The sequence below is a fragment of the Folsomia candida genome, unplaced genomic scaffold (genome assembly GCF_002217175.1).
Source record: "Folsomia candida strain VU population unplaced genomic scaffold, ASM221717v1 Fcan01_Sc008, whole genome shotgun sequence".
NCBI classification, from domain to species: Eukaryota; Metazoa; Arthropoda; class Collembola; order Entomobryomorpha; family Isotomidae; genus Folsomia; species Folsomia candida.
In genome coordinates, this window is record NW_019091200.1 from 6,433,668 (window position 1) to 6,454,573 (window position 20,906).

The 20,906-nt window shown below is 37.7% G+C and overlaps 7 protein-coding genes across 8 annotated transcripts; 4 read left to right on the forward strand and 3 right to left on the reverse strand.

Moving 5' to 3' along the window:
• Positions 1–1,919: 1,919 nt before the first annotated feature.
• LOC110853699 (nuclear protein localization protein 4 homolog) lies at positions 1,920–5,465 on the reverse strand. Its single transcript, XM_022102010.2, has 13 exons — positions 5,254–5,465; positions 5,062–5,132; positions 4,906–4,989; positions 4,283–4,794; positions 4,137–4,206; positions 4,023–4,076; positions 3,772–3,917; positions 3,518–3,708; positions 3,302–3,433; positions 3,056–3,216; positions 2,660–2,984; positions 2,516–2,577; positions 1,920–2,439 (listed from the first exon to the last, which is right to left on the reverse strand). The coding sequence occupies exons 2-13, from the start codon at positions 5,074–5,076 to the stop codon at positions 2,266–2,268; spliced, it is 1,926 nt and encodes a 641-aa protein (XP_021957702.1). The 5' UTR covers positions 5,077–5,132; positions 5,254–5,465; the 3' UTR covers positions 1,920–2,265.
• A 101-nt stretch (positions 5,466–5,566) lies between these two features.
• On the forward strand, positions 5,567–8,412 carry LOC110853698 (ADP-ribosylation factor-binding protein GGA1). Its single transcript, XM_022102009.2, has 6 exons — positions 5,567–5,750; positions 5,831–5,985; positions 6,060–6,172; positions 6,264–6,411; positions 6,482–7,786; positions 7,857–8,412. The coding sequence occupies exons 1-6, from the start codon at positions 5,708–5,710 to the stop codon at positions 8,076–8,078; spliced, it is 1,986 nt and encodes a 661-aa protein (XP_021957701.1). The 5' UTR covers positions 5,567–5,707; the 3' UTR covers positions 8,079–8,412.
• Positions 8,413–9,673, reverse strand: LOC110853700 (heat shock factor-binding protein 1). Of its 2 annotated transcripts, none has more exons than XM_022102012.2 (5): positions 9,316–9,673; positions 9,070–9,182; positions 8,961–8,987; positions 8,821–8,889; positions 8,413–8,738 (listed from the first exon to the last, which is right to left on the reverse strand). In XM_022102012.2, exons 2-5 carry the CDS (start codon positions 9,136–9,138, stop codon positions 8,652–8,654), a joined length of 252 nt encoding a protein of 83 aa, XP_021957704.1. In that variant the 5' UTR covers positions 9,139–9,182; positions 9,316–9,673; the 3' UTR covers positions 8,413–8,651. The 2 variants fall into 2 exon arrangements, with proteins under 2 accessions (XP_021957704.1, XP_021957703.1); XM_022102011.2 differs by having other exon boundaries at positions 8,961–8,993; positions 9,316–9,663.
• A 1,177-nt stretch (positions 9,674–10,850) lies between these two features.
• On the forward strand, positions 10,851–12,497 carry LOC110853280. Its single transcript, XM_022101532.2, has 3 exons — positions 10,851–10,993; positions 11,063–11,210; positions 11,281–12,497. The coding sequence occupies exons 1-3, from the start codon at positions 10,976–10,978 to the stop codon at positions 12,366–12,368; spliced, it is 1,254 nt and encodes a 417-aa protein (XP_021957224.1). The 5' UTR covers positions 10,851–10,975; the 3' UTR covers positions 12,369–12,497.
• A 1,083-nt stretch (positions 12,498–13,580) lies between these two features.
• LOC118436367 (probable serine/threonine-protein kinase DDB_G0272282) lies at positions 13,581–15,542 on the forward strand. The gene is made up of 2 exons (XM_035854268.1): positions 13,581–13,691; positions 13,766–15,542. Exons 1-2 carry the CDS (start codon positions 13,686–13,688, stop codon positions 15,386–15,388), a joined length of 1,629 nt encoding a protein of 542 aa, XP_035710161.1. The 5' UTR covers positions 13,581–13,685; the 3' UTR covers positions 15,389–15,542.
• A 1,332-nt stretch (positions 15,543–16,874) lies between these two features.
• LOC110852922 (GILT-like protein 1) lies at positions 16,875–18,460 on the forward strand. The gene is made up of 4 exons (XM_022101095.2): positions 16,875–17,189; positions 17,254–17,409; positions 17,469–17,870; positions 18,045–18,460. Exons 1-4 carry the CDS (start codon positions 17,130–17,132, stop codon positions 18,147–18,149), a joined length of 723 nt encoding a protein of 240 aa, XP_021956787.1. The 5' UTR covers positions 16,875–17,129; the 3' UTR covers positions 18,150–18,460.
• On the reverse strand, positions 18,288–20,861 carry LOC110852921 (transmembrane protein 53). Its single transcript, XM_022101094.2, has 5 exons — positions 20,680–20,861; positions 20,002–20,335; positions 19,619–19,924; positions 19,195–19,537; positions 18,288–18,666 (listed from the first exon to the last, which is right to left on the reverse strand). The coding sequence occupies exons 2-5, from the start codon at positions 20,310–20,312 to the stop codon at positions 18,583–18,585; spliced, it is 1,044 nt and encodes a 347-aa protein (XP_021956786.1). The 5' UTR covers positions 20,313–20,335; positions 20,680–20,861; the 3' UTR covers positions 18,288–18,582.
• Between the last annotated feature and the right edge of the window lie 45 nt (positions 20,862–20,906).

A 20,906-nucleotide genomic window follows, 5' to 3' on the forward strand; every position in this document is an offset into this window, starting at 1 on the left:
ATACATCAGAGTGAGGGTTTGCCCAAATCATACTGCATTTTAATTAACCTGGTCACAGTACAATTTAATTTCCCCCTGTGGGGGTAGTTGAATAGTTAATTACTTAAATTCCCGTCGCGTGGGAGTAACTGCATAGCTAACTATTTAAATTCCCACGCTTCACGCTCCCGTTAAGTTCCATAAACCCCGTTAACTTCTACAATTAACGCCAAGCTATTGACGGATTCGGATTCAGCATCAAAAATACATTCGAATTGATATGCGACATAACGAATAAGCCATATTTGGACACCACGGTCACGGCAAGGTCACGGGGGCCTCGGAGGTCAAAACCATTAATGGCGTTGGATTCAGCGTAAAAAATACATTCGAATTGATATGCCACTCGCTGTGGGTGGAGTTTCTCAAACTAAAATAATTAATTAATAGTGTTTATCAAGATCACTTATCATGATAACCACTATTGATGAGTGATGTATGTATGTATACTGCTCACTCACTCAATTTACTTGCACACTGCAAATATACAAAGACATTTAATTTGAGATTGATGGCAAGCGTACGTGAAAGTCACGTGCAGGAGAAGTGAGACTCATGCAGAAAATTCATGCATGCAACCGTTGCTCCGCGTCCTTCTTTGTCTCCTCTACGGGGCAATTTGCATTGAGAGCCACAGGGACCCAGGCAGAACTTAACACTAACGCTTTATGGAAGTAGATGAGAATCTCATCATGAGATGCTAAAGGTTGAATAAAAACGCATTGCTTTAATACAAAATATATACGTAGTTATAATTAGCTCAACTTATTTTACAGCAAAAATGTGTGATTTATTACTGACTGATGATGACGATCGAAATTAAGCGAGGTGAAATCTGAGTTCATTGTCAGTCTCATCCATTTACTGATATTTACTCGTCTTTTTTTTATTAAGTCATTCTCAAATCTTGGAATTATTTACGTTGTAACAAGACTGAGAATAAATAAGTGAGATTATCAGCATTCTTGTTACACAAAACCTGGAAGGAAGAAGTTCGTGCTGTATATTTCATCTCCTCTGTGATTCAATTTCCTCCCCAGACGACTCATTTGTGTGTGATGCATGTCACTAAAAGAAAGTGTAAAAGTTTATCTGTCAAGTATAAATGTCAAGTAAATTAAATGATCAAATCTGTCAACTCAAACGTCGTCAGTGTCACCCGACCATTGAACGTCCTTTAGCTCGTTATTATGTGTGTATGTATATACATATGTAATATTATATGAGTATAGTCGTGTGACCAAAGTTGCCATAATTTTTGTCATAGGGAAGGATGTGAGTTTTTTATGGGTTAAATTGCGATAGATTGAATCCACAGACAAATGTTCATCAAGTTCAATTGTGCATATGTATATACATTTCATATACCAAATTTCCATACATATGTAAATGTATGTACATATATATTGATGTATGCATAAACTGGCTGGCATATATATTCCTGAAGGATTTATTAAAACTGACACACACAATCTTGACGTGGAGGGCCATGGGGAAAAGTCATTTATTATCCCGTCGTGTCAATGATTATCAACGTTTTCATTCATGAAAACTAAAAAAAAGTCTAAATGTACATATATTTACTTAGTTTGTGTTCTGGAGAGGAGAAGGATGAATTTAACGAGGTTCAAATTGTGTTTAATGGGGGATCATTAAAGTAAATGTTTTAGGTTATTTTTCTTTATTCGAGGAAGGATGTTAGTTTGCGTGAATTGTGGATTTCAGAGGAATTTCACTTGAAAGATATGTAGTAACGGACTACTTATGCAATCTTTAATCTGAAATTTGTAAATTTGTCTCGAAGAACGGGGGAGGCGTGGTTATTTAAAAGCCAAACCTTCTTCACCATTACTTAGGATGACAAATAATATTAAAACTTATCAAGATCTCGCATTGCAATTGTGCAATTTTTATTATTTATCGCTCTGAGAATTTAGAAATGACTAAACTACAACGCTTGTAAAAACTCAAACTTTTCTTAAATTCGTATGTAGAGTAATTGAATTCAGCCTGAATGCAATTGTAAGGAGGACATTCTTTTTACAGTTTTTAAGACGCTTTTTGCACACAATATATATATTGCAATACAGGAATAAATTTGAAATAAGCACTGCGAATTTGAAAGGTATCAATCAGTTCGATTTGATTTTTTTTCTAGTGTAGAATAATTATTGTTCGAGTAAAAGTTGTGATGTTGACATATTCCTGATCGACGGTAGATCTGAATTACCGAGGAAGTTGACATACTTCACAAGACGTGCTGTTACCCATGTTGTGATAAGTACAGTGAGCACATGTCCAGGAGGCTTGATTTGAAGAAATATTTTGCGCGTGGGTACTTCCTCCAGCCCCATCGGTCATTACACCACTACTTCCAGAGGCAGCAATTAACTGCTCCACCTGCAATTACATTTGATGTATAAGTTAATTAATCTCAATTTCTTTTGTAAGGCAATAATATATTTAAGTTTGTTACCGTGGCCCAGTGCTCTGATTTCGCCCAATCGTTTGCTTTCCCTTCATCTCCGGTTCGAATAGCTAGAAATGAAAATATATTGGTACATTTGTGGCATGCCACGAAATAATTTACTTTGATGGTTTAAGGTTTATTTAACCTTACCTTCTAACAGGGGTCCAATGTATTCCCTAAGGTGAACGATTTCCATCGTGGCAATAAAAACTAGAAAGTGTAAATCACAGGCTTTCTTTAAAAATGATGTCTTCTCATCAAATTGATTGAGATAAGCTGCCAAGGAATTGAAATCCTGCAGGTGGCCGGCAATTGGACGATTCTCGACGGGGAAAGGCTTAGCTTCTTCGTTGGCGAAAACTGTAAAAGTTGTCTGTGGCGTTTTCGGAGTAGAGACGGGCACGTCGACGAGCAAGTATTCGACAGGGAGTGGTCTGGCAATTTTTGTGACGTCGTTTCCATACTCGTCCTTGTGCTAGTATAAAAACGAAAATGTTATGGTATACCATACCTTTAGTAATTAATTACCATTAAAACCAAGCTTACCTTGTAAAAAACGTCAGGCACATATTGTTCATTGGAAGATTCTTTGACATAACCAAGTTCCGGAGCATCTTTTGTTGGGACGAGACATCTGTCGCGGACAAGGGCCATGCACTGGTTGGAGACTTGGTAGCCTTCCATATGAACTTGGTTCTTGTCGTCGCCTGCAGATTGATAATGGTTATTTATTTGTTTAACACGTACTATTAATTAATTTTATTAGTAATCTAATTAAGTTGGATACTTTACCTGTGACAATAACTGTTGCGAATTTAGATCCAAAATATCCAGTCGGTGAGTGCTTTGATGGATTGGGATTTAAACTCTGGAAATATGCTGCCGTAATACATTCTTGAGCGGACAGGAAAAACGAGTGTATGCCTAAATTCATGTTTAAAATAAAATAATTATATACAACAAACTTTGGCTAGAAGATAACCTTAAATGAGATTTAGATTTTCATACCCCGTATATGTTTAACAGTTCCTTTACTGACATCTTCGGGAATCAAGTCTGTAAAAATCCATCCGACGCATCGCAAGCCTAGTCCCAGGGCGATTTCGTTCACTATCGCAAGCTTCTCATCGTTGAGATAAAAGTTGAAGCCGTCACGATCATTATCTTGGCGAGGTTCATAAATGGCTGCAACTCGAGCCCTGTAAGAAGATGAATTTTATTTCTCATGCAATTTAGTAGGTACCGACAAATAAAAAAGTTACCTGATTCCAAGTGGGACGTCTCCGTGCTCTTCGTAATTTCCATACAAAAGTCCCATCCTTTGATACCCTGAAGACCTCCAGTAAGACAAGAATCGTTCGACAATGTTTGAATTTTCGAACATTACACTATCAACGTGTCGATAAACCTGGATTAAAAATGTTAAAAACATTTTTGTTACATAATTCCTATCAACCAAACCATTAATTTTCACTGCACATATTGTCCTTGTTGTCTCATTAATTTTCCATACCTGGTGGTTTAATGTCACAGCAGAGGGCTGACACTTGGAGCAAATTCCTTTTGGCTGAAAATATTTTGTTATTACAATTCTGCAATATGACACCTACTCAATGTTATGCCTTACCCAGGGCGGATGAGTCGTACATCCTTCTTTTATTCTGACACTCAAATCTTCTAAAGCCACAAATTTGCCCCTGTAAATAAATACATGGATTTAAAGTCAGAGTTAATTAATCAAGTAAAACGTGGCTTATAAATATAGTGACTCACTTATCAACCCCACTCGTTAGCTTCCTCATGTACGAATGGAAAGATAAATGCTTGATTTTATGTTCCTTTAAATATGCTTCGTCATACGGTGGTAGTGGACAGCAGTACACGCAGCCTGCATTTTCACCATGATGACAAGAACGTGGGTCCTTTTTCCTCGGAATCATTCCGTCTTTCGTGTTTAGTTCGATGTCAACATCATCCTCGCGAATGTTCACTTGTGAGGTTTTCTTCTGAGTCACTAAGGGAAGGTCAGGAAGGGCAGACTCGTTGTTTGAATGGTTATTAGTTTGCTCTGTGCTCTGATGTGATGAATCGTCCATAGCTTCGGGTTCTGTGGTGTTGGTAGGGAGGAGGGTCATCCCATCTTCGGGAGTAAGGAACAGCAAATCCCCATGATTCAGTCCAACCTGACCGATTGTCTTGGATTTTGAGGACGAAACTAGCTGAGATTTCGACTTGTCTTTATGTAACGTGAATGCGCAGCATGAGTACCCATACGTTTCTCGAATCTAACAAAACAACAACGGAAACAACAAAGTTAAAGTTTCATTACGGGTCTGGGGAACATCAATAAATAACTAACGAGCAGATAATAGCACAAAGCGGCTTTCCTTTCGTACCTTTTCATAAAGAGTCTTTGTATCAGACGATGAAGTTATTTGAAGTCGTTTAGTCCCCTCGCGTGCTTGAACACGGAGTGTTATCTATTCATCAAAACGTATTGCAATTAACAACTACCCGCAACATTTATAATATTTATCATTTTATCAACACACCGATTTTCCAACCATCCCGTTCAAGAAATTCTTATCTTGTAAAAAAGACGTCCAAAATTAGGAAACGAAAACTAAGGGAGAAACAAAATTTTAAATTACTACAATCTCTACGAACAACAAGTATCCACGATTAAAAGTATTTAAATACTATTTAAGTATCCACGATTAATCTGCATTTAAAAGTAAAGTTACCTTAAATTCGTTAAATTGGATTACCAATTAAATAATTCCTCCAATATTTCTTCCTCTTTCTTTAATTCAGCACTAGCCGCAGTGTGGTTCTGTCCTGTTCCAAACCCGCTTCTTTAGCTGTGCCAAAATTACTTCAATTATTTTTAAGACCGACGTGAAAAGTTAAGAAATTTTATAAAATTTTCGGTTTTAGAAAGTTGTTTAGTTTTTGTTAGACTCGCGAGTCGACTTGCAAATAAAATAACATGACATGTTAGAAATGAATGGGAGTTTGAATTAAGCTCTTTTTTCAACTTGCCGTTGGGCAGAGTGGAACCGGGTGGAGGAAAAATGTAATAATTCTAGTTAACAATTTTTAGAGATAATTATTTCATAATTATTGATTACCCACGGTTGGTTGGACCTTATCCTAGACACACAATAATAACTAGTGCTTATCTCAATTAGCGTTAAAATGGCAGAATTACCGGCGGAGGCGACCATACTGTGTCATTTTGGTAATAAATATTAATATTAATAAATCAAAATCAAAACATTTGAAAGATTTTGTTATTTAAAATTATATTTAAAATTGTAGAAGCGTTGATGAACAAGTCGCCCATTTCACAGGTGGACGTCACCACTTTTTTACGAGAAATGCGGCGAACACCCTCTGGAACATTGGTCACTTCGAAAATGTTGGCTTCAAAAATTCAGTCTTCCTCCGAAGCTCAGGCGATTCAAGCGTTTGATGTAATTAATTCAAGAATAAATTACGGTAAAACTAATATATGTAAGGAATTAATATATATATTGGATTTGTATAGGTCCTTGAACAGTGTCTCTCCTCAGAGACGGAGGGTTCGATCGAATTTAGGACAGAAATAGGAAGATACCGTTTCCTAAATGAAATTATTCGAATCCTGAGTCCAAAATATAGGTTAGATGTCAACTTCATTCACTGATATTTCATATTATCATCACTATTATTCACTATTAATATGCGCTGGTTCCACGCATCTTCATTACAGTGGCAACAAGACGCTACCAGCAGTGAAGGAGAGGGGAATAAAATTTCTGGATGTTGCTGCTGGGACAAAGAGAAAACAATGGTTTCCGAGTGAGCATTCCAAAATCTTGGCAGTGTACCAATCTCTTGTGGATGGTGGTGTTATCAAGGTACCAAAGAATACATTTAATTTCTGGCGATTGTAGGCTAATTTTAACATAATGTATTAAATTTAACCAGAAAAATCCAAAATTTCCATCCTCCGAGGCCGAAGAAGAAGCCGAACTGCAAAAGAACATTTTCGACAGGAAAGAAAACGCTGCAGTTTTACAGAAATTACTCCAATCGAAAGACCCTTCCGATCTCCAAGCCGCTAATCGTCTCATAAAAAACCTTGTTGAAGAGGAAACCAAGCGGAACGAGAGGCGTGCAGAGCTACACTCACTAATTGATAGAATCGAAACTTCAACTAGTCTCCTTATGGAAATGCTAAGTCAGCATAAAATTGATAAAGAAATTGTGGACGAGTTGGCAGAAAATTGCAAGAGCTTGAGGCAGAAATTGGGTGGAATTGCAACAGAGACGAATAACGAAACGACATCTTTGCTGCAAGCAAGTGAAAATTTGGAACAAGTTTTAAATGTATATGAAGAGAAGAAAAATTGTGCTTCAGATCCGGATCCTGAAGATGAGGTTGTAGTGGAAGATACTGAAAGAAAAATAGAATTGCCAATGTCTGCAATGTCACTTGTGGACGAGCTACTCCTTAAATTAGATTTAGGACCAACAATGGACGAGAATAAGTCACCTGGTGCTACCGGATATGTAGACAATTTATTAAATTTTGACATTGATTTAAGTCCACAGACTTCAGAAAAACCTGCTCCGAATCCTCTAGATGAAATTGAAAAAATGAGTAGGAAATTGATGGAACAAAGTTTGTTGGGTCCTTGTGGTTCTAATTCGACCTCGACCTTGACAAACTCTGAACTCAAAAATAAGCTCTCATTGGAAAAGCCTACACTTTCTCAAATGCAGAAGTCTTCCCTGGAGATGAATGCAAATCTTGACCAGAAGAACAATCCAACGAATAATGGAGATGATCACGATCTCTTGGCATTGTTGGATTTCGGAATGTTTGACAAATTACATGACAAAGAAAATAATTCAGAAAACCCAGTACCCGATAAAAATTTACTGTTCGACTTTGGCGAAAGTCACTCAAAACCAAAAGTAATAGCATCACCAACGCCTCCTCCTAATTCAAATCCTCCCAAAGCAGATGAAGACATTTTGGCCGTGCGACAATTACTGACCTCTATAAAAGACTTGGATTTGGACAAAGTAGAGTTGAAAGACTGCATCAAACCAATCGACCTCAGTTTGGATTCGTCTTGTGTAAATGTCACCTTAACGTTGACTTTTGCCAGCGTGCCGGATTATCCCCCATGTGTCAAAGTGGCCGTGGTGGCTTTCACCAACAGAAATCCATCGTCAGGAATTTACAACTACGTTTTCCAACTCATGCCTCCAAAAGGTTTGCAGGTGTGTTCTGCCTAAATTATATCTATTTGGTTTAAGTGTGAAATTTATAATTTCATACATTTTCCTCCAGGTAAAACTCCTCCCACCCACCACAATGGAGCTTCCTCCCTGGAAGAAAAGTTTTCTTCCTCCACCCGTTCTCACCCAAGTCGTGCTTATCGTCATTCCTCGAGACTTTCCTTCCCCATCCAAAAAAATTAAGTTTATCCTATCCTACAGCACGGACGATGATGATACCGCCTTACACAATGGGGACTTTGAAATACCTTCGTCCTTACTCAAAAATATCTAAGATGTTGATGTGATATGATATTCAAAAAAGCTTTTATATGGAATTTTGATTTTATCTCGACACGAGCAGCTTGCATTTTACATAATAATCTATTGTGATCACTCACTACGTCTTATATAGTTTACTTAGGTAGGATAATTGTTCATGATTTTTAGTCAACGAAACCACATGTTACCACACCCTTGCTGAAATATGCTCTCTGAGCTTTTTAACTATTATTTGCTTTAGCAATTTTATTGTACGCACATAAGTATTATGAAAGTGTTTGCTACGATATAATGAATAAAGCAACACTTTAAAGAGATTAAATAAAATGGAGCAAAGTAATTATGAATATTTTCAAAGATTTATTAGCCTCTTTATTACTAATTTTTATGCAAACTCCAACAAACCACATTTAACAAGATTATACAAATGAAAAAAGTTTCACGTAAGCGTGGCATCGATATTAAATTTTGTTAGTGCAAATTGTACAAAATCTTGTGAATATTACTTAGCTAAATAGGGAGTAACCATACGAAATTGATCATTTTTCACTCTACATTACTGATTACAGTCAGTTTGATTTGAATACTAATTCGGTCCTCCTGGTCCAGGTGGCTGGTCAAATCCTGGCGTAGGAGCGGCCCCCGCTTGGGTCATCAGATCAGCTATATTTTTCTGCATGAGAAAAATAATCAATATTAGTGTTTCATATCAAAGGCAAACAATTGACTTGTTACGTTAATTAATTGATTACCACCTCGAGCTCATCCACTCGCCCACCCATGTCGTCAATTCGGTTCAATATTTGGTCCGAGATTTGCTGAAACTATATAATGCGCGTTATACTAATTAAAATTTATAGTTATATACATATAATTTATATCTTTAAATATATACTTTATCCTGCATGTTTTGAAGGAGACTCTGTACCTATGCAAATTTTAAAAAGATAACATGGTCATGAAATAAATTTTCAAACTCAACTTATGCTTATCGAAGGACATACATATTGAGTCAACTCTTGGATATTCTTGGGCTCGTTCTTTTCCAAATCGGTCACTCCTACGTCCGCCATGTTTTGAAGCAAATTGAGATTTCCTTAGGAAATTTTCCTAAGTCCTTTGGTTCAGTGAAAGGAAATAATAATAAATTACATTAAATTAAAATTTGCATATTTAACTAAGAATTAGAAATTCCAGCTAGGCAAGTTTAAAGATTAAACTTTCAGAAAATACTTTGAATCTTATTGTACCGAATTTATAGCCACACCCAACCCGACCTGCCACACCCAACCCGACCTGCCACACTCCTTTCCGTTATTGGGCTCGATTTTAGCAAAATTATGCACAAATGCCAATGTTCTTTATATTTTTGAGTAAAAAATTTGGATACTTTTGGATGAACAAAAACCACAAAGACTTTGACAGTATCGCAGCTGTGTGTAAACTGAAAAACTCTTTCTCCGGTTCAATCCAATCCAACAACCGAATCTATTTACAAAACCTTTTATTTATTTATCTTTCCCTTAATGGGCTCGTTTTTCCGACAAGTAATGGACTGACTATTATCCTGTCTGTGAAATAAATTGCTATAAAGTAAATAGGTACGTTAAACCAGACTCATCCTACGTGAGGATAATTGAGACGGGAAAATGAGATTTTATTCATTGTAGTTGTGGAAAAAAGTACACGGCTATTATTTAAATTGGGGATAAGTCAATAAAATGTCGATAATATGATGACCTGGATAAGTACTAGTCTGCACTGGTTTCCCATAAAAGTGGGCCGAGGACCTTCTTGGAGAAAGCAAAAAGTTGAGACAAATCTCAGGAATCGAATAAATAGAGGGTGAAAGTAGATAGACATTTAGATTTAAAGGATGAGAATTAAACATGTGTGGCTACTAAACTAATGAGGGGATGACATGCCAAGAAAATGGTCACTTACACCGATTTAGTCGTCTGGCTGGACAATTCTTGGTAAATAAAGGTAAATTGGGTGCGGTTATGTGTTGCTCGATCGAAGGTGACAGTTTCGACCAAACAATTTACTCCCAAATATCGTGATTGGAATGATACACATATTCATATTATGTTGGGGTTACAAATTGTGACCAAATTGAACGATTTATTATTTTCATTGTTTGATAAGATGCCGATATTTAACGTCTATGATGTAACAACATACAAAATATTGCTTTGCAAAAGATGCATGATGGAGATGCGATGAATGATGTGTAACCAACCAAAACCACAAATGCAAACAAACTAAGGCTTAAATAACAATAAAATTCAATTTCGTATCATATAATCTCTGTTGAAATCTGACTTCGCCATTGTTACTAATTACAGGAGAATCAGAAGTGTTAACTAATCCTATTATAATACCTACAAAGTAGTACTAGTTACTGCTAATGCCATTGTTGAGACATTATAAAATTTTGACATTTGATCAAATCAACATCATGATAATTAATTACCTAACAAAATTAAGGAATCGGAAGGAAGTTGATAATTATGATTTTTTTGGAGAAGCAGTTCATAAATAATTTTAAGACGATACTTGATTGATATCAAATCCTTGACTTATTAATTGTCTTTCACAATTAAATTATTTCCTATTTCTGGCATCAGACCACTCACTAAATTTTGAACCGTTGTACAATATCGTTATTACGTTAACAAAGTATATTGGCACATCTGCAATACAATTATCATTTATACATACCTAACACTTAAGATAAATCAGAGGCCGTTGTTACAAATAATATGATTGCACTGCCCCTTTAATTAGCAAAATATCTTAACTGAGTCTCTTATTGAGGATTTGATCAGGAACCAAGAAGCATGTAAAATAAGAAACACGTGAAATAAGAGTGCGTGGAAATATATAATTCAATATTGTTTGTGTAACATGGCTCTGAAAATGCAGGTAAATAATAAGTTCATCAGTTTTAGGAAAATTTTAGCCCAAAATTATTCAAACATTCTTCAATTTCAGGTGTCAATTTTGGTTGTCCTTTGCATTTTCCAAATATGTCACATTTCTGCACAAATATTTCTTTCTCCGATCGGATCTCCATGCACCTCAAGCGAGCAATGTGTCTCAAACTCTGATTGTGTTCATTCCACATGCACCTGCAAACCAGGTAAGTACCAAATCGTCTCAATTTCCTCAAAAAAGATTGTAAACCAACAAATTTTCTATATTTCCTGCAGGATTCACGGAGCTGTCTTCCCTCGAATGTAAGATGGACTATGAAGGTAAATGTTCAAAAGAAGCCGACTGCAACACCGCCATGGGGCTGCACTGCATCAACTCGATCTGTCAATGTTCCCAACTTCCCGGCCAAAAAGAAGAATATCTTTTCGAACTTGGATCCTGCATGAATTCTTCGATGCGAATTATGTACCAAGACGTTATGACACTTATAAACAGGACGGAATTCGAACTGATGCGTTTCACCACTCTCTTCAACGTTTACATGATCCAAGCAACCTCCACGTCAGGTCTGCAAGACTCGAACAATGACCTCGACAGCCTCGTCCTCCCAAGCGACATCAACCCCGTCGTGTACGAACGTCTGCAACAATTGGAACAACATCTTTTCGCGGAACAGAGCCCGATTCCTGCCATTGTCCCAGCTCCAACATCGCCACCAAGTTCGACCAGCGCCCAACCGGACACCAGGGCACAGTTGGAAGCTCCGCAAACAACGGTACCAGTGGTTACGATTCCAAACCTGTTGGACGGGTTATTTACAAGGAATGAAACTCCGAATGACGCCACAATTGTGCCACCATCACCAGAATCGCCACCACCAGCTTCCCCAATTCTGCCAAATCCTTTCCAATTTCCCTCCACGGGAAATCCCAACCTTAATGGTGACGGGTTGACCTCAATAATTCCAAACTTTATCAGAATGTTTGCCCAATTTCTTCCATTCGTTCAGAGTTTTAATAATGTCCTCACTACGGCAATTTTAAGACCTTTCCAAAGGAATCAGCAGCAGCAGCAACAACAACCAGCCAGACCATTTTTAGGAGGACTTTTTAACAGTTTGAGTACTCCGATACTTCCACAAATTCCAGGAGGGGGCGTGGACCAGGGGGGAGTGAACGTAAATCAGGACAGGGTTCGCGCAAATTTGTTGTCCCTGCCGTTCCGACTTCTTCAAGTTCCGGGAAGAATTTTCAACTCTTTGTTCGGACCAAATTCTGCCCTCGCCCAGTTGCGACAGCGACTTTTGCCAAATGTGGATTTTGAACAGAGAGCGTTCCGATTCCTTCCTTGGCCACTGGGCTAAAAAATCTATATACAACAATAAATATACTTAGATAATATATAGATTAAGTTTAGTTACTTTTTGACAAATAAGCAATCAATCTTATAATTTCGTTCGTACAAAATAAAAAGAGCTTTATTATGAAAAATGCATTTCCTTCATGCACAAAACGATTAAGTTTAATCAAGGTCCATACATATATCGTATTTTTTGCACTTATCTCATCTCACTCATTCATCAGTAAATTGGGTCAATGCTCACCTACTAAGAATGAATAAGGCATAAAATCAGTAAGAAAATTATATTTAAAATGTCGTCCCTGATATTTCCGCAATTGCACCTCGAAAAGAATCTCTCTTCTATTTGCAGATTTGAGATAAACCCGTGTAAAAATTGGACTGTAATTGGTATTTAATTTACAAGTGTGTCCCTTGAGAAAACCTGTAATTTACACTAATCGCTTAAACGGTACAAGCCAACTTTAAAAATTGTCTCACCAATTAAAATCTCATCTAAAATTAGTATGCAGAACATACAAAGTAAAAAAGAGCGTATTTCCTATCGCGTAAATGCATATGTATTTCATGGCATTCTGATATCAAATAAGCAAATTGATACAAAGTAAAACTACAAATCTTATCAACTTTATAAATCATTGAGCGAATTTAGCCAAGTCTGTTCAGTAGCATGAAGGGTACAGTGTATCGCTTTGTAGAATTTGTTCCTTTATGCATAAATATCACCGCATCCATCTTTGTTATTATCGTCGACTGCAACGACCTAGACCTGAAGACTAATCTGAGAGTGAAATCTTCCAAATCGTAGGATTTCTTGTCTTTTTTTACTCTTTTTATTTGCCTTATAAACTTTTACATGCAAATGCATAATTCTGTCTGCATAATAATGAATCATCATCACATCGCATGTTATGAGACGATTTGCATCGCTTATAAAATAATATGTACGAATATAGTGCGATTGTACATGACAGCATCTTCAAGTTCTAATAAAGTTGTACAAATTGCGGAAAGGGAATGTGTGAATTTTAGTTGAAGGGTTCCCTCAATCAATGTGTCAAGTTGACTTAATCCAAGTATAAGTCACACACATGCATAATATAATTTAACAACATAATACATGTGTAAATAAGTACACATAATTCTGAGCGAAGGTCAGTTTCGGGAACATTGCGATTAGTTTATGATACGCAACAATGCTTTTGTTTAGGTCGGGATGAAATGTAGCGTTCAGTTTGGTCAGACGGTTGGGCTCGATAAGTTGTAAGACCAAATAGTGTCACGGAAGTAGGATCATAAAAACATATTTAAAAATAAAATTATGCAGGTACATAAGTCAAATCAAGTCACGTAAGATAAGTATTAACTAAGGATTAATTTCACTTAATTTGCATTTTTTAGGTAAGAATGCCTCCGAATTTCCTGGCCATACTATTTCTCTCCTTTCTGACCGTGTCTTTGACCACGGGACAATTTTACAATGCTCGCTGCACCCACAACGGACACTGCAACGCCTCCCAGTTTCTCTCCTGCTACGCCGGTTACTGCCAGTGCGACTCGAGATCACAAGTCTACGACCACGCCCTCACGCAGTGCGTCATCCGACCAGGGGGCAAGTGCTTCTTCGAACGAGGGAACCACCAGGGTCTAAAATGCTCCAAGAATTCCGTCTGCATCTCCGGAATTTGTCAGTGTGAACCTGGACACTGGATTCCAAAAGGTGGAGAAGTCCTATGTAAACCAAATTTTGAAAATCAGTGCAAAAATTGTGACGCAGCGAAAGGGTTGGTCTGCATCAAGGGGACGTGCCAATGTAGAAACCCTTCGTTATCTTATCAAGGCATGTTTGGCTGCGTGGAAGCTAAAAATCCGGACTTTATCAAGATGATGGCCACCCTGAAAGAGACGGAAAAACTGTTGAAGGAAAATAGAGTCGATATCAACACCCTAGTTGACGAGTTGGCGTTAGGAGAAAAGTCGTCTTCTTCTTCCGATCTGGTTGAACATAGGGCCCAACCCAGACAATTGTTCAACTTGGAGGCAAATCCGTTCGGAACGATTGACTCCGTGTCGGACCTTACCACCTCCCCGCAAACGCAAGGGGGAGGAATTTTCGGCGCGATTAATTCACTGGGATCGTTATTTGGGCAGATGCGACAGAATAATCAACAACAAGCGTACGGTGTCCCGGCCACGACTACCGGTGGGGGAAATAATCAAGGGGGCTATGGCGGTGGGGGTACGAGTGGAGGTTATTCTGGACCGGCTCAAACTCAAAATTTCAGAAATAACTTTCCTCTGTTAACAAATTTTCTGAATCTGTTTAACCAAATCATCCCATTTTTGAGGAGATTGAGCATGCTCCTCAATCCTTTGAGGTTTATTCAGAGATTACTTACCAGCTTTAGAACATTGTTTCCCACGGGAGGAGCTGGATTGGGGGGATTGGGATTGGGGGGTTTGGGGTTGGGACTTCGAGGTAATAATAATAATCAGGGTGGATATTCTGGTGGGGGTGGCAGTGGTGGTGGTGGATCGACGCCGTCTTCCGGTTATGGTCCTCCCGGAAGTGGAAATACTGGTACGGGTAGGCCATCCGCGGCATACGGACCCCCAGCAGCCTCAGCGATCAACAGTTTCAACCAAATTACGCCGATTCAACCGCAACAAGGAGGACAACAACCATCAGGTCAACAATCACCACCGTCAGCGCTTTCCAGTCCTAATTTTGAGTCCCAAGCGTCCACTTATCTTCCACTAAATAACAATAAGAGACAAGTTCCCGGATTTCCAAACAACAATAACAACATACAAAGTTTCTTTAATCAAAACAACAACAATAACCAAAATTTTGACAACAATCAAAACAATTTTAATCAGAACAATAATGACAATGTCGTCAATGACCCTCCAATCATCGCTCTACCATCGACACAATCTCAGCAGAATGTGAAATACCCGAGACAAGAAAGAGCAAATAATTTTGGAGATGATTCTTCTCCATATCTTCCAGAACATTTGTAATTATGACAAAAAAATTACCGATTAATTTATTTGTGAGGTAATTTCATCGGAGGACATTTTCTTTAATTAGTTAAATATATTTTTGTATGAAAACTTTTGTAGAAATTTTGTAGAGATAAATTAAACGAAAGTATTATTTATTTGTTACCATTTATTTATGTAATTGTCATTATGATTCATCGGCCATAATAATCTCAAAGGCATCAACTCGAAGCAACCTTCACTCCATTGGCACAATTGAGTGCAAAATGTTTTATATTTTAATTATTTAGCATGCTAACCGTAGTTAAACTACGTGACGAAAAATTTCCCACGGCATCTTCTATTTTTGCAGAAAATTGCAAGTGTTTTTTCGTAAGTTGCATATGTATCTATGTTCCTTTTATGAAACAAACATACCCAATATGCTGCAAAAAGCATGATTAAATCATTATAAATGATAGAGCTTGAGATTTTCATTTAAGGGGTAGAATTCTTGTAATTTTATACACACAGGAGCACAAGCTTATCTCATTATTGGTAATGAGGTAAGCTAGTTGAAATAACTTTAGGTAGGTATAGTTAAAAATGATGACGCTTCATTGGACAGGCGGAAAAATTGCTGGAAAAATTATAATTTAATTCTATTCACGTAATGTGATGAGAACGAGAATCTGTTTATTTCGAACATATTGTAATCCTTTTTAATGGAAGCATTTTTAAATCATAAGTAGCCAAAAGATGTTCTCGACTATGTTTATAAATAAGGCTCTGCGGGTATATAAGAATTGCATACCTATGTATTATGAAGTAGAAAACCAAATCACCATAATTGATACTGGCAATGTGTATGTATCCCATTGTTACCTAACTTTGCATGTAACACAAACATTTTGCAAAGCATCTCTCCAATAATAATTAGGCTTTCATTCTAATTCTCATTTCCTGTAAATATGTATATTTAGGCTAACAGAACGGATACCGGATTTAGTTTAACTAAAGGGTTGACTAAATAGCGATTTTGTCACGGTACATATGCACATATTTCATTGCGTGTAAATGCGACAAAGTTGAGAAACTACAGCAATCAGACCAAATAAACACCTCACTTGATAGGATTATACATACATAGAATTGCCATACATTATTTTTGTTGGATCAATAGAACATGCATTTTTTTGCAAATACAGATACATAAATTGCGACTCCATGAAATGAAGTGTGGAAATAATGCAGTGAGATTTTTTACTTTTTTTTAACCATACGCAATCCTGTCCGTTCACATTTATTTGTGCAACTCAAGATAGGAGATTACATGCACATTTGAACCCCCATCATGCATTCACTTTTATGTAGTCATTCCACACCATGGTACCATTACATTGTTTGCCGTGATGATGATGATGATGACTACAAACAATCGTCAATCTTATTTCATTGTTATCCTCTCTGCTGCAAAATGGAGTGTGCGGATCAAGTCGAGATGGAGATGCGAATGAAAATTCGATGATTCGTCAATTCAATCCATCCACTCACTAAAATAAGAATTTAACTTCGCTGGGACGCAGCTCGCCTATCGCAGGTGTGTTACCACAAAGAAGAAAAGTAATAGTTTTTGTCGCGTCTCCTCGCATTCGTGGAATGCTCAACCAAGCATAAATAAATTTGCACCTTGCCAAACAACCACAATCACATAATAATTACACCACATTTTACATCGGATTGCTTCGTAAATATTTTAGTTTAAAATTCTGAGAGAAAAATGAAGCTTGAAACCGTTCTGGGGGCTGTCGCCTTACTAAGCGCGTGTGTAGTTGGACAAGTAAGTTGAAAAAGTGTGGGTATTTATGTGTATTACGAAATAAATTTTAATTGTTCAATTTTAGGCCGAGGTAAACGAAGAAAAGCTAAAAGTCTCCGTGTATTACGAAAGTCTTTGCCCCGACAGTAAGAGATTTATTAGGACGCAACTTTATCCAGTGAAACGATCCTCGTTGGGTGACAAGTTTGTCGTGGAACTTATTCCGTACGGAAAAGCGACGGTATGTTGAAGAAGTACCATTTCTTAAGTTCAATAATGAGATAACATCTTATCTTACAGACGACGCCGACCTCCACTTCCTACGAATTTTCCTGCCAGCATGGCGAAAATGAATGTAACGGGAATAAAATGCACGCGTGTGCCCTTAAGTACATCAACTCGACGCAGGTCCAACTCGATTTTGTTCATTGTTCCATGTCGACAAGAAATCCGCCTCAGTCGCTGACAGAGTGTGCCGCAAAGTTGGATATTGTCGACCCTGTGGAAGAAATCAGAACGTGTGCGGAGGGCGCAGAGGGATCAGAATTGTTGGCTAGAAATGGAGTGGAAACGCACGCTTTGAGACCGAAGCTGTATTTCGTCCCCTGGATCACGTACAATGGAGTCTTTAGTGAGGAGAATTTGCAAAATAGTCAGGATAGTTTCAAAACAGTCGTGTGCTCTGAGTTGAAAAAGAATGGGGTAAGTGCGAGTGAGTGTGACGCTACGGAGGAAAAGTGGGGAGCGAGGAGGGCTTGAGATTAGTTTTAGTTACAATTATAGTTGTGCTGTGCATTCGTAGTTTAGTATTTGTGTTTGTAGTAGAACATATTATTACGATCTGTGGTCAATTTGATATTAATTTTAACAATTTAGCATTCTTGCAATGGAGGAATCTCACTTGAAAATTCGGCAACGACGATGAGACATCTAATATTGGGGATAGTGATCTTCCAGTTTTGTAATAAAATACTCAGTTAACTACTTATAGACTTGCACTCGAAACCGGTTCCATTGCAAGAGAGCAACAACCCAACCTTATACAAAAAGAGTTCAATGCTACATCTCTAAAATCTAAACAAAAATGTGTGATTGAGTACAAAGTTTTATGTACCTATGTCTCAGTAACTAAAAATTTATTTTGATTCATTGAACAATTGAATGAACACCAATTTAGTATTCCTGACTCTTTGACAGCAACATAAACAGTTAATACTCTGGACGTCCCTGCATAGCTTTCTGTGGTTGATTGTAAACTAACAAAATAAATAAAATATTTTTCTGAAATGAAATGGAGATTAGAGATTTTTGGTGAATATTGGTATATCACGTGTACATAGCACAGGTATCAGTGATTAATTCTACGTAAATAATGGTAATTCTGTTGTAATTCGCATTCCTGATGAACATTTGATTAGATTCCATCCCATAGAATAGTCGGCTTATTGGTGGTTTTCATCGTGTAGCGAATAAAGTCTGTGACAGATTCGACGTACTCCTAAAATTCAATATTATTCAATTCAATTTTCATGGGTGTTCTTTTTTATCCCGAGTCAGGGCTTATGTAACATGACTGTTGTTTTGACTATTGTGCCGCACAATAGTCAAAACGGCTCAACCGATTGGGCACAAATTTTGCACACAAAGTTAGGAACCTGAGCAAATCGGTCCAATGGTTTACAGGTGGTGGTCAGTGCTAGTGTGAGAAAGCTGAAGTTTCGGACTTGAAATTGGAAAAATTTCCAACCAGAGGGACCCTAAGGGGTTACCCATTCCGATTTTCAGAAATTGTCTTAAAAAAATAAGTTTGCTATGGGGGCTAAAAATGACTTCCGCGTAGCAAATTCGACTTTGGAAGTACAAGATTTTAAAGGAGCGAGCCCCTTGGCACTCAAACAGAGGAATGATTTGAAAATACTAAAAATTTAGAAGCGGACTCTGTCCCTGGCTCGGGCTAAATGAATTCTGCACTGTAGGTTATTACTTCAACCAGTTTACAATTTTCTGATAAATGATAATGTCTCACCTTTGGATATTTCCTATAGTGTTGCACATGCACAGACCCAGCGAATTTCCTCTTTACGACATAATTCCCTTGCGTGGCGGCAATGTCTGCGAATTCCTCCACTAGCGTCCACGGTATGAGATCATCATTGTCCGAGTAGAGGAAGAGGTAGTGATGGTTCCGCATTTTTCCGAGGCGTCCAAGCCAGTTTCTCAAAGGAATCTCTTCAATGTGATACTTGACTGGATCAAGAGAGCTCAACTGTTCTCCCCAAAGACAGAGTTGAATCGCTGATTTGAAATGCATCCAAAAAACTTGGATGACAATGAGTAATACGGCGATGGATGCTATCAGGAAACGTACCCTAAAATCAAACGAGTCATTGTTAATTAACTTTTACCAAATCAAGACAGTAAAAAATGAGTAACACTTTTAGGTTACATACACTCCAAAATTTTCAAAGATGTTTGACACTGCACCGAAGCATTTTCCCAGATTTCTCGGGGTTGGTGCAGAGTCGAAAATCGTTCCTCGAATGTCCAGACATAACTTGTCCTGCATTTTGTATAGTTCTCGGAGAATGCTCGCGTACGTGAAGGATCCACCGTTGGAGAATACGTGAAAAAATATTGGGTGAGACTCAAGCTGAAGATCGCTGATGAGATGGATTAGTCGATTGGATAATACTGGTAATTTTCCCGTTTGGACAAAGAGAGCCTTTACTGGCGTAATGTATCTGAGAACTATACATCTGCACACACAGGAAAAATAAATCACAAAATTAATTACGCCAAAATTCAAAATAGCTTTGCATCAATTTTTGCAAACCCTCGTTTCAAGTAAATGTCCGAGTATTTGCTAAGATTCTTATGCTTCGAACCGGCCCAGCCTAACAAGATGACGACGATTTCTTTGTCTTCCTTTGTATCTTTAGCTGCATCCTTATCATCGTATCCAGAAACGGGCCAAATCTTTTCAATGGCCTTCTTGTCTGTCGTATTCCCATTCTCCTCTTCAGTGCTATTACTTCCGGCATATCCTGGAGTTGGGAACTGGATGTGAAAATCTAAATCCATATCGGGCACCTCGCAAGAGTCGTCTTCTTTATCGATGAGATTTGGAGTTTCGTTAGATGCCATTTTTCATGAGATTTGTCAAGATTCTGAAATATAAAATACAGAATTAATAATATGAAATCGAAACTGACATACGCCGGCAGCATAATGAACTACTGCTTTGATCTCTCAAATCAATAAAAAAACGTTGGACATTCTGTCAATCAATAAACCAATCAATAGCCGACCGGACTGGAACTGAAACTAATTCCAAATTCTATTGAATATTGAATTGACACAGCAAGTCAAAGAAACAGATAATCGATATCCTGAAAAATCATTTCGATAACTCTCCATCACCTCAAAACTTAGTCTTTTTCTGACATGAACAATATAATGAAGAAATTATAATTAGAAATATGTATTTTAGAATTATTATGTAGTACCTTACCTATATCTTTTAAGGTGCAGTAGCTGTAGCCGCCTGTCAGAATCCAATCCAGTGATTAAACCGGTAAGCTACACCTTAGACTTTGACCTGGCAGTGACCTTATCAACGTCACGCCACCCGCTACCAAACTATCAGAATAATTCACACGAGCGTGGAGACAAATGAAGGTCACCCAGTAAAACCGGATTTTGCGTGACTCGACCAAATTGTCAGCTGCTGGCTCAGTT

Bases quoted from the DNA above. Each gene is read 5' to 3' on its own strand.
- LOC110853699 (XM_022102010.2), bottom strand. The intron at 4,795-4,905 runs GTACGAAAGGAA...TTGTTTTGTTAG, and splicing joins CAAAGACTCTTTATGAAAAG to ATTCGAGAAACGTATGGGTA. The intron at 4,077-4,136 runs GTAAGGCATAAC...AAATATTTTCAG, and splicing joins GTACGACTCATCCGCCCTGG to CCAAAAGGAATTTGCTCCAA.
- LOC110853698 (XM_022102009.2), top strand. From the start codon at position 5,708: ATGGCAGAATTACCGGCGGAGGCGACCATACTGTGTCATTTTG. The intron at 5,751-5,830 runs GTAATAAATATT...TTAAAATTGTAG, and splicing joins GACCATACTGTGTCATTTTG to AAGCGTTGATGAACAAGTCG. The intron at 6,173-6,263 runs GTTAGATGTCAA...TCTTCATTACAG, and splicing joins ATCCTGAGTCCAAAATATAG to TGGCAACAAGACGCTACCAG.
- LOC110853700 (XM_022102011.2), bottom strand. From the start codon at position 9,138: ATGGCGGACGTAGGAGTGACCGATTTGGAAAAGAACGAGCCCAAGAAT. The intron at 8,994-9,069 runs GTATGTCCTTCG...AAATTTGCATAG, and splicing joins TCCAAGAGTTGACTCAATAT to GTACAGAGTCTCCTTCAAAA. The intron at 8,890-8,960 runs GTATATATTTAA...CGCATTATATAG, and splicing joins TTCAAAACATGCAGGATAAA to TTTCAGCAAATCTCGGACCA.
- LOC110853280 (XM_022101532.2), top strand. The intron at 11,211-11,280 runs GTAAGTACCAAA...TATTTCCTGCAG, and splicing joins CACATGCACCTGCAAACCAG to GATTCACGGAGCTGTCTTCC.
- LOC110852922 (XM_022101095.2), top strand. From the start codon at position 17,130: ATGAAGCTTGAAACCGTTCTGGGGGCTGTCGCCTTACTAAGCGCGTGT. The intron at 17,190-17,253 runs GTAAGTTGAAAA...GTTCAATTTTAG, and splicing joins GCGCGTGTGTAGTTGGACAA to GCCGAGGTAAACGAAGAAAA. The intron at 17,871-18,044 runs GTAAGTGCGAGT...TTAACAATTTAG, and splicing joins CTGAGTTGAAAAAGAATGGG to CATTCTTGCAATGGAGGAAT.
- LOC110852921 (XM_022101094.2), bottom strand. From the start codon at position 20,312: ATGGCATCTAACGAAACTCCAAATCTCATCGATAAAGAAGACGACTCT. The intron at 19,538-19,618 runs GTATGTAACCTA...GTTTGATTTTAG, and splicing joins ATCTTTGAAAATTTTGGAGT to GGTACGTTTCCTGATAGCAT. The intron at 18,667-19,194 runs GTGAGACATTAT...ATTGAATTTTAG, and splicing joins ACTATAGGAAATATCCAAAG to GAGTACGTCGAATCTGTCAC.